General features: G+C 52.1%; 1 protein-coding gene across 1 annotated transcript in view; it reads left to right on the top strand.

The window, feature by feature from the left end:
* CTNNBL1 (catenin beta like 1) overlaps positions 1 to 12008 on the top strand; it is a 98603-nt gene extending 86595 nt beyond the window's left edge. The window contains exons 14-16 of the mRNA XM_082226117.1: positions 5684 to 5821; positions 6492 to 6564; positions 11769 to 12008. Coding sequence (XP_082082243.1) covers positions 5684 to 5821; positions 6492 to 6564; positions 11769 to 11857 — 300 coding nt within the window. The 3' untranslated portion in view covers positions 11858 to 12008. The remainder of the gene's footprint in view (positions 1 to 5683; positions 5822 to 6491; positions 6565 to 11768) is intronic.
* The last annotated feature ends 2742 nt before the right edge of the window (positions 12009 to 14750 follow it).

Genomic DNA, 14750 nt, shown 5'->3' with positions numbered 1-14750 from the left:
CAGGTTGTGAACGCAGCAAACCTGGAATTCTTTTTCTGAGTTTCGCCGCTGCGCATGCACAGAAGCGGCGCCTCTGGATACTAATTTGGGGGGGGGCGCTTGGACCCCAGGAACGAATTAAATTCGTATCCAGAGGGTCCACTGTAGTAATAAGAATAGCAATAACAATACCTACCACGAGTTTGGTTTTTAAAGTTTTTTAAAAATATTTTATCGAAGTCTGTCAAATCCATTCAAAAATAATAGCAAAAAAGCAGCACAGTGTATTTGGTTGGTAGAGGACTTAGGGAAGCCAGATTCCACATTGTCCCGTGGAGAAGGCATCCGTCCCTGTGCATTGGAGCCCTGAAACGCCGCAGAGTCACAGGTGAGGAAGCAGCTGTCCCTCCAGGCAGGACATGGCAAGAACCCCAAGGAATGCTGCCGCTCAGAAAATCTCAGTGTGTCAGGTTGTGGCAAACAAGTCTCCCCTCTTCCCCAGTCCATTTCATGTTTTATTTGAGAAAAAAAGTGGCGAGCCACCACAGCTCTTTAACTCCCTCAGAGACGAGGCGCAATTATAGAGCCTCAGCGGTGATCTCTGCAGAAAGGGAGGCAAAGGCAGGTGATGACTTAATGCATTTCTTCTTAGTTCTGCGAGGAAATTATGCTCAGCAGGTTTATTCAATAAAAGCGCTCTCGCCGGATACTTTGCGCCATAACGACTTACAAATTAGATGCTAATTGTGCCACTGTTAAGTCATTCCATCCTTGAAAGGGAGAATCGGCTTCCGTGGGCTTTGATAGCCTAAATGGGGTTTTGGAATTAACCTGGCATTTGAGTGGGGCAGCAAATGGCTTGAATTTCACAGAAGTGCCTTGCGAGAGGGTGATCATGAAAGGGGTTAATGCGCAACAGCAGCGTTTGCTGGAGGCTCCGCAGCCCAGCTGAACTTCCTCAGCTGCTCAGACCTTTCTCACCTGGGCTCTGAGCTGAAGCCCCTCACATCCGTTGCCGGCTGAGAGCACAGCTGCCGACCCTAAAAGCCCCATGATGTCTCATCCCAAACAGAGTGAAAGAACTTGCAAGACCTGCACCTGTTTTATATGGGACGACTCAGCTCACAGGGAACACTTTGCTAGATTGGCCACGGGCCTGATCCTGCAGGCACTCCTTATGTTCTTCTGCAAATGTGACTAGCAACAAGCAACGTCGTCCCTCCCATTAGCCCAACACCGACTCCTCCTTCAGGGCTTCTACATTTGTGTGCGTTTTGCATCGCTTATCATTTTGCCCTGCAAGTGTCGGGTCTCACATCTGGTGCCAAACTTGCAGCTCTCCCTCACACTTGAGCCTCTAAAGGAAGTTTTGAGCCTTCCTTCTTGAGGCTGCAGCTGTTACATAAATGCCCCTTCAGTGCCATCTCTGAAAGCTGGAGAGAGAAATCAGGCCTTCAGTCCAGTGTTTTCTCCTCCCTTGGTTTGAGCGCCCCTTTATGGGGCCGGGGTGTGTGTGTTTGTGTGTGTGTGTGTGTGTGTGTGTGTGTGCTGGCCTTAAAGGATCAGTCCTCTTCCCTCCCCGCCTGGCATAGATTTGAGTTGGCCCCCTCGGCCTCTTCCCCTCTTCCAGCAGCCCCAGCTGGTGGAAGCAGGGAGATCTTCCCTTTGCCAGCCTCCTTCATCAGCCTTTGCTCAGCTTCGCCGCAGTTGCTCCTCACGCCCCAGCTGGCCTGACGGGCTGTCCCAACCTGTCTGTCGCCCTGACAGCTGATTTTAATTGGGAAGCGGGAAGAGATAATCTAGCCTGACACTCGTGTTTACCTTGCACAGAGCAACCGGAGAGGTCTGCGCTGCTGTGCCCCCTGGCCGCGAAAAGGTGTGCCAACAGGGCATGTGCCACCGAGCCGCGTCCTGCAGAAGTTGCTCCTCCAGGAGGCAGTGGCAGCCACCAACTTGAGCTTTGAAAGGGGACAAGACAAATTCGTGGAGGAGACTGTGGACAGTTGGAGTCAGCAATGCTTATGAATATCGGTTGCTGGGAACTGCAGAAGACGGGAAGGCTTTTGTGGTCGTATCCTGCTTGTGGGTTTCCCACAGACACCTGGTTGGCCACTGGGAGAACAAGATGCTGGACTAGATGCGCCACAGGCCTGATCCAGCACAATCCTCTTTCATTTTTAAGCAGTGGAAGAAGCAGCAAAGTAGCCTTCCGAGGACGTTTCCGAGCACAATTCAAAGTGTTGGTGCTGACCTTTAAAGCCCTAAACGGCCTCGGTCCAGTAGACCTGAAAGAGCATCTCCACCCCCATCATTCTGCCTGGACACTGAGGTCCAGCACCGAGGGCCTTCTGGCGGTTCCCTCTCTGCGAGAAGCCAAGTTACAGGGAACCAGGCAGAGGGCCTTCTCAGTAGTGGCACCCGCCCTATGGAACACCCTCCTTTCAGATGTCAACGAGAACAACAACTACCAGACTTTTAGAAGACATCTGAAGGCAGCCCTCTTTAGGGAAGCTTTTAATGTTTAATAGGTTATTTTATTTTAGTGTTCTGTTGGAAGCTGCCCAGAGTGGCTGGGCGGGGAATAAATTATTATTATTATTATTATTATTATTATTATTATTATTATTATTCCTGGACCCCCTGGCAGAGGACTAGGAGGAAGATCCTTCCTAAGCCCCAATAAAGCAGCCAGCCACTTCCTGTCCCCTTGCACACCCGCGGAGTACCCAAGGGAAATGGCCTTGATGCTTGATTTTCCAGCACCCAGAATCCTGCCACCCATTGTGGCAGGCCGGGGCGGCTGAGAGGAGAGGAGCAGGGGCAGAATCTGCGCTGGGATCAGGAAGCCTCCCTGCTTGAATTTGCAGCAGGCCCCGCTGGGCTTTGGCAATCGTCATTTTGCCATTCCCCGACTGTCAGTCCAGCCTCATTACTGTGAGGGGAGCTTGCTTCAGTTTCACAGGAGCCCATCTTACTGCTGTCGTCTCCCATCAGCATGGGGCATCTCACGGCAGATAAGGAATGACACCTGAGCATTCATTTGGAGGTTAGCATCTTGACGGCTGCACAGGGTTTGGGGGGGGGAGAGAGAGAGGCAGAGTGGCTGTTTGGTGTTTGCACGGGGAAAAGATTAACAACAGTTTGGAGGGGGAGGAATGGTGGTTGTGATCAGGGCTTTAAAAAAATGGCATGGAGGTGCCGCAGCCACCCACGCGCCAGCTCCCTGCACACTGGCAAGCAGCTTTGGCTAAGTTTCCCGGAGCTCGCCGCGTTTTTTGCCTTGCTGCCAGCCCCGCAGGGAGAGGCTCCCGCCTTGCACAAGAGAAGAGCCGTCCCGGTTTCCGCCTGCGCAATCAGCGGATCCGGCCTCCAAATCACTTCGTTATCCTGGATTGCAGGTGTCGTGCGCCTTGCGCCTCAGATGTCAGCTTGAGCTGCCACGGCTGATGGCTTCGAAAACACTTGCCATTCGCATTTCTAAAAAATAAGAATCAAGAGCTGTCAAGGCGGAAGGGCAGAAATTAGGAGCTGGAGAGGCAAGGGGGGAGAGCCTCCTGCCAGGGCTTGTAGATTGCCAGTGACATTCCTGCTAATCCTGAGCCAGGATTTTAAGGGTCTTTGAGGCTCCAGCGCATTCTCCGAGAGGCAGCCGCCACAAGCCAGGTCAGTGCCTGGTCACAAGAGGGCAGGTCCTTGTTGTAGCAAAGGGTCTGGGTCGTAGAATCATAGAGCTGTAGAGGTGCAAGGGGCATCTAGTCCAACCCCCTGCCATTCAGGAGCCACACCTAAAGAGGCCCTGACAGATGGCGACCCAACCTCCCCTTAAAACTATCAAACCAGAAAAGGGTGGGGTGGCTTGCCAAAAGGCAGCGAGTTTTGAACATCCAAAACCAAGGCTGCAAGGTGTGGTTCTGCAAAAGCTGGAGTAGGGAAACGGAAGAAGTGAAAAGTCAGGAATGGAGCTGAACAGGGCGGTCCCTTTTTGAGTCTCAAACTCTCAGGGGAAGGGGAGCACACCTGTTTTTGTCACCTGCCTTGACAAAGAGGGGGTGTTTTCAAGGCCCTGGCAGACCACAAGATAAAGCTGGGCGAGTCCTACGCTGTGCTGCTTGGCTTTTGGTCTTGGTCAGGTGGGCAAAAGAAGCCCGTTGGGTGGAAGTCGGAGGACAGTATAGGAATACGAGAGCTCCAGAGGGCAGCAACAAGAGAATGGGGCCTTTTCTGCGGTGGCTCCCTGATTGTGGAATGTTCTCCCCAGGGAGGCTCGCCTCACACTTTCATTACATATCTTTAGGCACCAGGCAAAAACGTTTCTCTGTCACCAGGCCTTTGACTGATTCACATTCTGTGTCCTTTCCAGTGTGTTTGGCAGGGGGGGCAATTATTGGTTTGTTTTTGTTTTTATTATGTGTTTTGTGTTCTCGTTTTGTATTTTTCTGTTGCAAACCACCCTGTGCTCTTTTGGTGAAAGTTAATAAATAAATAGGTAAATAGAAACCATTCTCTCCTGATAATACCCTTCGTTAAACTATGGAACTCACTGCTACAGGATGGATGGCTTTAAAAGAGGTTTAGACAGTTTCACATAGGAAAGGGCTCCCAGTGGCTCCTAGCCATCATGACTAGGCTCTGCCAGATCCAGCAGGCTGTTCTTAAGTTCTTCACATCGCTGCTGTCCCTGGACTCCTCCCATGGGCTGCTGCTTTGCTTAGCACTTTGCTTTCAGACCTCAGTCTAGGACCTCTGTTGCTTCATGTGGGCTCTGGGGAAGGAAGGTCTGGGGCTGGGCAGCTGGCTGGGGGAGCCAGAGGAGCTTGCCGCTGCCAAGCAGCCTTGCCTTTCCCCTGTTTTTGCTTGCAACACACACACACACACACACAGGAGGGGGGTCCCTCCTTGCCAAGTCTTGCAGGTACAGCGGGTGCCCGCTCTAATGAGGAGACATAGCTCCGGCGGACTGCCACGCACCTGCTGGGCCGCCATATAATAAATCACAGCAGCAGCAGGGAGCTCGCGGGTTGGCAAAACAAAATTCCAGCGTGAGGATAGCAAAAGGTCACGTGTGGCAAGCATTACTGCTGGCGCAGGGCCAGCAGGAATCGGAGGGTGGGCTGGCAGGCTTGCGCCGGGGAGTGGGGGGTCCGCAGGGACATGTTTTGCCCGGGAACAAATGGCTCTTTCACTGCACAAGGGATTTCTGCGGACTTTGCAATTGGAGTTCCTCCTGGTGCTTCTCTTCCGGGTCTTGCGCGATGCTTTGGTTGAGACTCTTTAATTGTGGGGTGCTGGACTAGGGGACCCTAGGTAAAGGTAAAGCGACCCCTGACCATTAGGTCCAGTCGTGGCCGACTCTGGGGTTGTGGCGCTCATCTCGCTTTATTGGCAGAGGGAGCCGGCGTACAGCTTCCGGGTCATGTGGCCAGCATGACTGAGCCGCTTCTGGCGAACCAGAGCAGCGCACGGAAATGCCGTTTACCTTCCCGCTGGAGTGGTACCTATTTATCTACTTGCACTTTGACGTGCTTTCGAACTGCTAGGTTGGCAAGAGCAGGGACCGAACAACGGGAGCTCACCCCGTCACGGGGATTCAAACCGCCGACCTTCTGATCGGCAAGTCCTAGGCTCTGTGGTTTAACCCACAGCGCCACCCGCGTCCCAGGGGACCCTAGGGGACCTTTCCAACTCTGTGATTCTGTGATTCCAGGACATGGTCCGCCGGGGAGAGATCATTGATGATGACATGGAGGATGAGTTCTACCTCCGCCGCCTGGACGCCGGCCTATTCGTCCTCCAGCTCATCTGCTACATCATGGCAGAGATCTGCAATGCCAGCATTCCCCAGGTGAGGGCAGCACAGCTGCCACATTACTCCACCCCCAGTGTTCATGGTCTGGGGGCCCCCACTGGACTGTGTCTTTGCTTCTGTGCCTCCCTACCAGAGAGGACCCACAACTCAGTACATCTGCATCAGGAGGTGCTTGGTCACACATTTTATGTTGCAACCTCTTTTTTGAGTTTCCCCTTGGCTAGGGATAAAGGTGGCAGCCTTTCTAGAAGGTGGGTCTCCCTGTTTCCCCTCCCCTCCTTGGGCTAACACACCTGGGTGGAGGGAGGGAGGGAGGGATTCAGCAAGGTTTTCCTTTGCCCACACAGGCTGCTTCCTGCCACATGCAGAATCATGGAATTGGAAGGCCTCCAAAGGGTCGTCTACTCCAACCCCCTGCAATGCCCTGATCCCAAGGTCAGATATGCAGGGCTGCTCATTCCTGCTTGCACATATAAAGGCACTTTCCTTTCTGGCCATTTTGGGGCCGTGTGAGTGTGCTGTGTCAAGATCCTGGCACAGTGCAAACAAGCTGCCTCCCTGGAAAAAAAACCCCAACTCTCCTGTGGGTTTTTTGTTCTCTGTTTCCATTACAATTACTGCAGATTTCTCTCTCTCTCTATCTCTCTCTCTCTCTCTCTCTCTCTCTTTTGCTCCCACCCTCTCTTGTTTTTCATTCCCTGGCCAGATTCGTCAGCGAGTCCATCAGATCCTGAACATGAGGGGAAGCTCCATCAAAATAGTTCGGCACATCATCAAAGGTGAGTCCTTGAGCCCTGGAGTAGGGGAACGGCTTCTTCTGAGGTCCCACTCTGGCTCCTGTTTGGCCAGCAGCCCCAGCAGAAAGCAGGGAGCCAGCCTCTCAGACTCAGGCACATGGAGCCGGGCAAGAGACCGTGCCTCTGCCTATTCATCCAGCCGCCGTGACCCTTTGGGCCGACCCTGCCTTCCAGCCCCATTGTGCTGCCTACGAGATTGTCGAAAGTAAATGTTGGGTTCAAAGCCGTCGCCAGCAGCAAGGTCTGGGCTGGCCTCTGTTGACTCCTGGCCTGTGGGCTTCTGCACATAGCTGTCAATGTTTCCCTTTTTTTTAAAGGGAAGTCCCCTTATTCCGAATAGGATTCCTCGCAAGAAAAGGGAAAAGTTGACAGCTATGCTTCTGCACTGAAGAGGAGCGATGGCATTTAGGAGACCCCTAAATTTAGATGCAGGATGCGTTGATGGCAGGCCTGCTAGGCAACGCTTGGGGAGAGAACCAGTGTGGTGTAGTGGTTAGAAGGTCCGACTCTTAATGCAATAAATAAGATAAAAACAAAATTAATAATAATAATAAATAATTTTATTTATATCCCGCCCTCCCCAACCGAAGCCGGGCTCAGGGCGGCTAACAACAATCAAATAATCAAATAATCAAACATTCTAAAAACATTTCATTATAAAAATTAATTAAAATCAAATTGATGGCAACCGTTAAGCAAATTCTGTGCAGGTTGCCAGAGGAGGGAGTCAGGCTACGCCCTGACCAAAGGCCTGGTGGAACAACTCTGTCTTGCAGGCCCTGCGGAAAGATGTCAGGTCCCGCAGGGCCCTAGTCTCTTGTGACAGAGCATTCCACCAGATTGGAGCCGCAGCCAAGAAAGCCCTGGCTCCTCTTCCACCACCTCTAGCCTCCCAGCCCTAGATCTCCCACTGCAGGGTCCTGAGTCTCCCTGAGAAATGCACAGTTCACCTTCTGACCTGAACCGGCACACGTGAGGTTACAACAGCACCCAGGTGGTCTGACCCACCTTAGGAGGGTCCGGGGCAAGTGGGGCTTCCTCAAGTCCCCCATCAGGCTCCAGGTAGCCACCCCCTCCCCCTGTGTAGGGGGGGGGCAGAGCTGGATTCCTGCTTTTCTCCACCGGTGTGGGATTCTGCTCACCTTGAGCCTCGCACAGCTGGAGTCGTAAGCCATTCTTGCTGCAGGAAGAAGACAGGTTCTTCTTGAGGGAGGGGGTTTCTCTGGGGCTTGGAGCCAGATGGTGGTGGGGAGTGGCAGGAGCACCCAAGCAGCAGGAGAAGCCGCTCCCGTTCCTCCCCACCAGCGGAGGCTCAGCTAATTCAGCATCTTCTGCCTCCTTCCCTTTTCCTGCTTTGCATGCAGGGCTCTGGTCCCCTTCTCTCTCCTGCTTTTTTGCATGCTAATTGGAAGCCTGTTTCTTAGTTTGATTTTTATGGCCTACATATTTTCCCTGTTTCTCTGGCAGCCTGACAGCTGATGGGTCCCTGGGGAGGGCCAAGAATTGCTTCGGATGCAAAGGGAGAGAGAAATTGGGCTCTCCATTTATTTTAAGTGGGGATGGAGGCAAGCAGGGAGGGGCAGCAGCCTCATTAAGGCTCCTCTCTGATGGCTGACCAGGCTGGACTTTGGGGAGAAACTTTGGAGGTGGGGGTGCAGCTGCCTTGGTGTGGCAACCGACAGCGTCTAGGAGAGACAGACCACCCTGGGTGCCCCACTGAGGCAGGGGACTTTGGGGTGTGAGAGATCCAATAACTGTTGAAGCAAGTGTTGGCGATAGGTTTAGCTCCTTCTCCCTCTCTCTGAGTGCCATGGATGGGGTCCTGTTTATTGGGATTTGTTAAAGCTATATTGATGGGAGTGGTGACCACCAAGCTAGATAACATCATTGTTAGCATTAGCATTCCTATGCCACTTTATATCAAAGCAGTCTACAACACATTAAAACAATCTACAACGAAACGTTGCTGAATAAAGTACACATTCAGAGCAGGAATTAACAGGAAACTGAAATGCTATCTTAAAATTTTCAAAATAAAAGATTGCAAAACAGGTCAACTACAAAATGCACATTTGAGTCAGCAGAGTTAACAAAAAAGTAGACATTTTAAAAGAATGAGAAAGAGAGAGCCAGATGAAATTGCCGTTCCCATCTCTTTGACTGCTGGACTGGATGGGCCCAGGGCCTGATCCAGGGGGCTTTTCTCTTCTTCTCATATATTGACCTCTGCTTATTTGCTTGAGCTTCAATGCATTAAATTGTTCCTTGCCTGTAGATACAGTGGTGCCTCGCAAGACGAAAAGAATCCGTTTTGTGATTCTCTTCGTCTAGCGGTTTTTTCGTCTTGCGAAGCAAGCCCATTGACGGATTAGCGCTATTAGCGGCTTTTAGCGGCTTATCTGCTGATCGGATCAGCTGATAAGCGGCTTAGCGGCTTAGAAAAAGGGGGGGAAGGGGGGAAAACCCGCAGGACCTCACAAGACATTGTTGTCTTGCGAAGCAAGCCCATAGGAGATTTGTTTTGCGAAGCACCTCCAAAATGGAAAACTCTTTCGTCTAGCGAGTTTTCCGTCTTGCGAGGCATTCGTCTTGCGGGGCACCACTGTACTTCCTGCCTCTTCTGTGTCTCGTTCACTCCCTGGGACACATAGTCATTTGAACAGTGCAGAGTAATCAGTTTGGCTGTGTGTGGATCCTGCCCTAAGATCAAAGTGTGGGAGCAGATTTCCTTTTGGGTGCCTTGGTGTGGGCTCACTTCCCAGGGGGAAGGGGAACATGGGAGAGGCACATCCCACCAGACAGAGCAAGGAGTAGCCCTCCCATTTCCACCTCCACCTTAACTTCCCTAGGCATCAGAATCCCGCAGGCCTTCCCACCTTCTCCAGAAGAAGGCTTGACTTGCTGCTGCTGCTGCTGCTGCAGAATTTGCCACCCCAAAAGAGTGGCCTCCTGGCGGTTGGTTGAGAAGAGTGTTGGCTCGCTTGTCTGCGTCTTCCAGTTTAGCCTCCTTAGGTGGCTAATGGCATCTCGGCAGCCCAGCGCTGAAGATGCAGGGGAGAGCAGTGACCTTGAGGTGCCTTCGCAAGTGATGCGGAGAAGCCATTTCTCTCCCTAATGGAGCCTCGTTGTGCTCAGGACTCGTGGATATGGTTCGTGGGGCGTGTAAGGCCAGAATCGGCTCTCCAGGAGTTGAGTGATGGGCCTGCAGTTTGACACATCTTGCCAGGTGTGCTCTCAGTCGCTGATGCTTTTGTTTGGCACAGAGCAGCACTGGGCGAAGGCTTTCTCTGGCCAAACGGGAAGGGGGATGAGACTCACACCTTAGGAAATGGTGGCTGTAGCATTTCTTCCGAGCGTGATAGGAGAGCCTCCTGTCTGAGTTCCAAGCAGAGTAAGAGAAATGCCAGAATCGGCTCGTGCAAAAATAACGTCTCTTGTACCGGTTGTCTGCAAAATGCTTTGAAACTCTTACTTATCCATGCAGCAGCCCTGTGTGGTAGGAGAAGGCAGACAGAGAGGGAGAAAGAATTGCAAAGGAGCAGATTTCAGCCCGGACTTCTTCTGAGCCAGTCCCTGCCCCCACTTCCCACTAGCATCCCACAACCTGCATCAGCATGAAAAAAACACACAATTACAAACATAACCATAAGCAGAAACAATAAATAAAACATCAAAAAGTATGCAACCAAACTGAACGATTTCCACATATGGCATAATAAAATCTAAAGATACAACAAATTATTACTGATAGCAGCAGCAACAACAACAACCTGAAACAAAAAACCCCAAACAAGACCCCTTCGGAAGAGTCTGTTCAGCAGCTTCAGCTTCTGCAGCTGGAGTCAGTCCCAGACCCACTTCTCATGCCAGATGGAAAAGGCCTGCAAGGCAGGGAGCAGGACTCCCAGCCAAGAAGGGCTTTTCCTGGCCTGGTGTCTTGCTGACCTTTTGGACTCCAGCCCTGCTGGTTGGGACTGACTGGAGTGCTGGTTCGAAACATCTGCAGGGGGTCAAGCTGGGGGAGGCTGTGGTGGAACAAGACCAGAGACGAGAAGGCGCTGTTTGGAGAAGCAGGGATGAGCAAGCCTAGATTGGGGGGCTGGTTTGTAGAATCAACACACCACTTACTAGCAAGGTGTTTTGCGGTTCTTGCCCCTTTTGTGCTTACAGTGCCCCAGTTACTGGGGGGGGGGGAGAGATGTGCAAATGGTCCAGGGATTTAAGCCTATCTTTGAGGCCATCTCTCTGCCCCCCTCCACCCTGCAAATGTTGCAAGGGCTGCTGAGCAGGCAGGCAGGTCTCCCCTCTCTTTCACATAAGCCCAGAGGGGCAGCTGCTGCTTGCTGCTGTGACTTCTCCCGCTCGGTTCCCTTCCTCCCCGCAGTCTCTGGAAGTGAGGAGCAGAGCTTGCCCTGCCTGCTGGAGCAAGTCGAGCCATGGAGGGCACAGACCCCATTGCAGCAGCTGCTGCCAGGCTTGCGCTTCATGCATATTCAAGGCTCTCCTCCTCCCAGGAGCCCTGGCAGAGGCGGCAGCGGAGCAGCGTTGTTTGTGTGTGCTGCTTGAGGTGAGGGGGGAGCGGCGTCCCCATGCATTAGGGGGCTCACAGACCCCCCTGCCCTGTATTAATGGGAGCCCTTTGCCCCGCAAGCTGTTAGGGCTCTGTTTTGGAGACCAGGTGGCACCCTGCACCGGAACGGAGGAAGCTGCTCCTTTCCCCTCTGAGGCACCTCTGGGATTACTGGGAGAATGGCAGGTTTTCCACAGGTATCTGGGTGGCTGCTGTGAGAACAGGATGATGGACTAGATGGGCCACTGGCCGGATCCAGCAGAATCTGCTTGAGTTCTTATGTGGTCACAGGGTGGGTCGGTTTGCCATGCCCTGCTCAGCTCCTGGCTGCCTCCCTCTGCTTCCCCTCAGCTGCCCTCCTTCCCATAATGAATATCCCCACCCCACCCCCATAACTAGCCCCCAAACATGGCTCCAAGTATGTCTGCTGATTTCAAGGGGGGTGGGGTGAGGCATTGCTTAATAGGGCCCCTTACCTCCTAATTGAAGCTCAGAAGACAAAGCTTCTCCCTTTCTGTTCCCATCTTGCCTGGATTTCAGTTGCTGGGGGGGGGGGAGGTTGTGGAGCTACAGCCGCGGCTTCTTCTGCTGAGCGCCACCTCTTGTCTTCCTGCAGAGTATGCGGAGAACATCGGGGACGGGAAGAACCCCGAATTCCGGGAGAGCGAGCAGAAGCGGATTGTGGAGCTGCTGGAGAATTTCTGAGGGTCCCCCACTCAGTGGCTGCAGCGCCACCCCTTTCAGGACCCCGTGACCTCGTGCTGCAACTCTGGAGCCACAGAAAGGACTTGCTGGGGGAAATAAGCCTATGGGCGGCTTTTTGAGATATTAAAGGATATTTTGTTTTGGTTTTTTCCTTACGTTTCCCGACTGATTCTCTGCTGTGGGAGCACAGGATGAGGCCCACCTCTTTGAAGTGGGATGGATTGCTTTGGGTCATAGTGAACCATGTCTGCATCTGTTATGTCCCGCTTTATTTCCAGGTTTGGGGCAGGCTAAAAGTTGAGGGGTTCTTGATGCTACTTGATGGTCTTTTGCAGCATCCATTAGATCTTGTGATGGTGGCTGCTCTGCATTCCCAGCTTCCTTACCCCAGGATGGAGCCCAGGGTGCCTTTGGGTTGACTGATTCCATTTTTATACTCTCCTTTCTCCCACGGGAGCTCAGAGCTGTGAACAGAGCCAGTGTGGTGTAGTGGTTAGAGCATTGGACTAGGGCCTGGGAGAGAGACCAGAGTTCAAAACTCTACTCAGCCATGATGTTCACTGGGGGTGGCCGTGGGGCTCAGCCACTGCCTCTCAGTTAACTTACGTCGCAGGGCAGTTGTGGGGATTAAGTGGGGAGGAAGAGAGCCACGTGCTATGCCACTCTGAGGCCCTGGGGCGGGCGGGAGGGGAAGCGGAATATAAATGCAACAAATAAATAACCTATTCATTTCTAAAATCAAAACTGCACAAGGCAAAACCATCTGCTAAACAATCAGTAAACAATATTTATTCATTTCATAAAATTTATTCATGGCTTGATTCTGAAAAAAATCTCCCAAGTGGTTTACAAAAGAGAAAACAGTAAAATCAAAAATGTACAACCCTACTTAAAAGCTTACAAAATATGAAATACTAAAACATATAAAAATTACCTTAACTTTCTTATCATTTGGGTAGGCTTGTCTAAACGAGAATGTTTTTAGCAGGTGCCAAAATGAACACTTATTTCAATAGTCAGGGAGTTCCAAAGTGCAGGCGCTGCCACACTAAATGATCAGGTTTGTACAGAAGTGGAATACATGTTGTGTGGCCTCTGTAGCAGCACCATTTCTGCTGGTTGGAGTGGCCAGTTGAGCACAGAAAGATCTTTTAAGCTCTCTGCATTCCTGGTGCGGGCAAGGGATGCCCTGGTATGCTGTCCGAGAAGTTGGATGGCCCTGGCAAGGTCCAGCGAAAGCATCACCTAGCCACCATGCGGAGCGAGCCTTGCCCACCCCACTCCCTGGAAAGCAGAGAGCCTTCAAGCTCTTTATGCGCTGGTTAACCCCGGCCAGACCTGGCAAAAAGAGCTTGCAAGGCCTGCTTGGTTTCTCTCTCCCCACTGGCCACGGGAGAAGCTCCAAGGGTCTTGGCACACACACTTTTCATGCATACGCTGAACTCTTGGAACAGAGTCCAACATAAGATGTGTCTGTTGCTCCTTTGGTTATAGCTGCTTCCTTGTGGGTCCCTTCTGACTCTTATGATTCAAACTTCCTTAAGGATCAGAGCCCAAACCAACTTTTTCTCCTGCTGCGGTTGGTTTTTCTGGAGTCGCTTTCCATCCCCCAACGCTCGTGCCATCCCCGTAGAGCAGGGGTCAGCAAACTTTTTCAGCAGGCGGCTGGTCCACCTTCCCTCAGACTTTGGGGGGGGGGGCAGACTGTATTTTGAAAAAGAATATGAATGAATGCCCCACAAATAACCCAGAGGTGCATTTTAAATAAAAGCACACGTTCTACTCATGTAAAAACACGCTGACTCCCGGACCGTCTGCGGGCCGGATTAAGAAGGTGATTGGGCCGGATCCAGCCTCTGGGCCTTAGTTTGCTTACACATGCCATAGAGCGTTCTCTTTCCCTCCCAGAGCTTTGACCTTCCTGTCCAGCCTGTGCTTCTGATCCTGCCCTGTTTCCTCCAGGGTAGGGAAAGAGCCCTTCTCCTGATGTGGGCCTCCTTCCTGGGTGTGGGTCCTCCTGTGCCTTTCCCTTCAAGGTGCCCCTGTGGGGCAGAGGGGATTTGCCGCAGCTGCTCTGCCTCCGCTCTCTCGGCGTTGTCCCTGTCCATCTCCCGTGGACCTGGGCTGGGCCTCATTTGGAGAGATTTACATGCTGGCAGCATTTGTTCCTTATCTGCAAAAAAACGCCTTGTCAGGGAAGCTTAGAGGCGCCTGTTGGCATCGCAGGCCGGGAGGCTGTTATTTTGGTCACCAGCCTGGGATCTGCAAAGCCCAATGGCTGGAGGAAAGCAGTGGAAGCATTTCCAAGGAGGCTCTCAGGGCCTTTGCCTCTCTCCTTCCTCTTTCTGCACAAATAACCTCCCTCCATTCTTTGGAGCGCTGGAGGGAGTCCATACGAGAGACCCCCGTGGCCTCCCCACGCAGTGCTGTTTACTGGCAGCTGCAAGCTGCTCCAAAAGAACCTGGGACCATGTTGAATGAGGCCACAGGCAACTCGTTTCCTTCCAGAACCACGAGAAAACCAGATGGTGGGGAGGTGTGGACCCGTATTGTGCATTTCTGCGTGGGTTGCGTCTTGCCCACGCGGAGATGTTGCAGACATGTCAAGCAGCAGCGTCCAGAAAAGCAAAATACTGATTAATATGGAATGAGTACCTGTGTTTGTGTGTGTGAGAGAGAGAGACAGAGTATTGTTCAGAACAATTGCATCTTAAGTGCATTAAGCTCACTTGATTTCAACCATTAGCAGCAGGAATGCTTGAAATTCCACCAGCTAAATGCAAGCAAGGCAGGGAGCTTAAAAGCGCTTTTCCTGCCAGGAAAACCTGGCACAAAAGGAGCTTTTGAGCTCTCTGGTCCAGGGATTGGGGGGGGGCAAGTCTTTCTCTTGCCA

This window comes from Podarcis vaucheri (genome assembly GCF_965113315.1).
Source record: "Podarcis vaucheri genome assembly, chromosome: 6".
Taxonomy (NCBI): domain Eukaryota; kingdom Metazoa; phylum Chordata; class Lepidosauria; order Squamata; family Lacertidae; genus Podarcis; species Podarcis vaucheri.
This window is presented reverse-complemented; position numbering and strand designations above follow the sequence as displayed.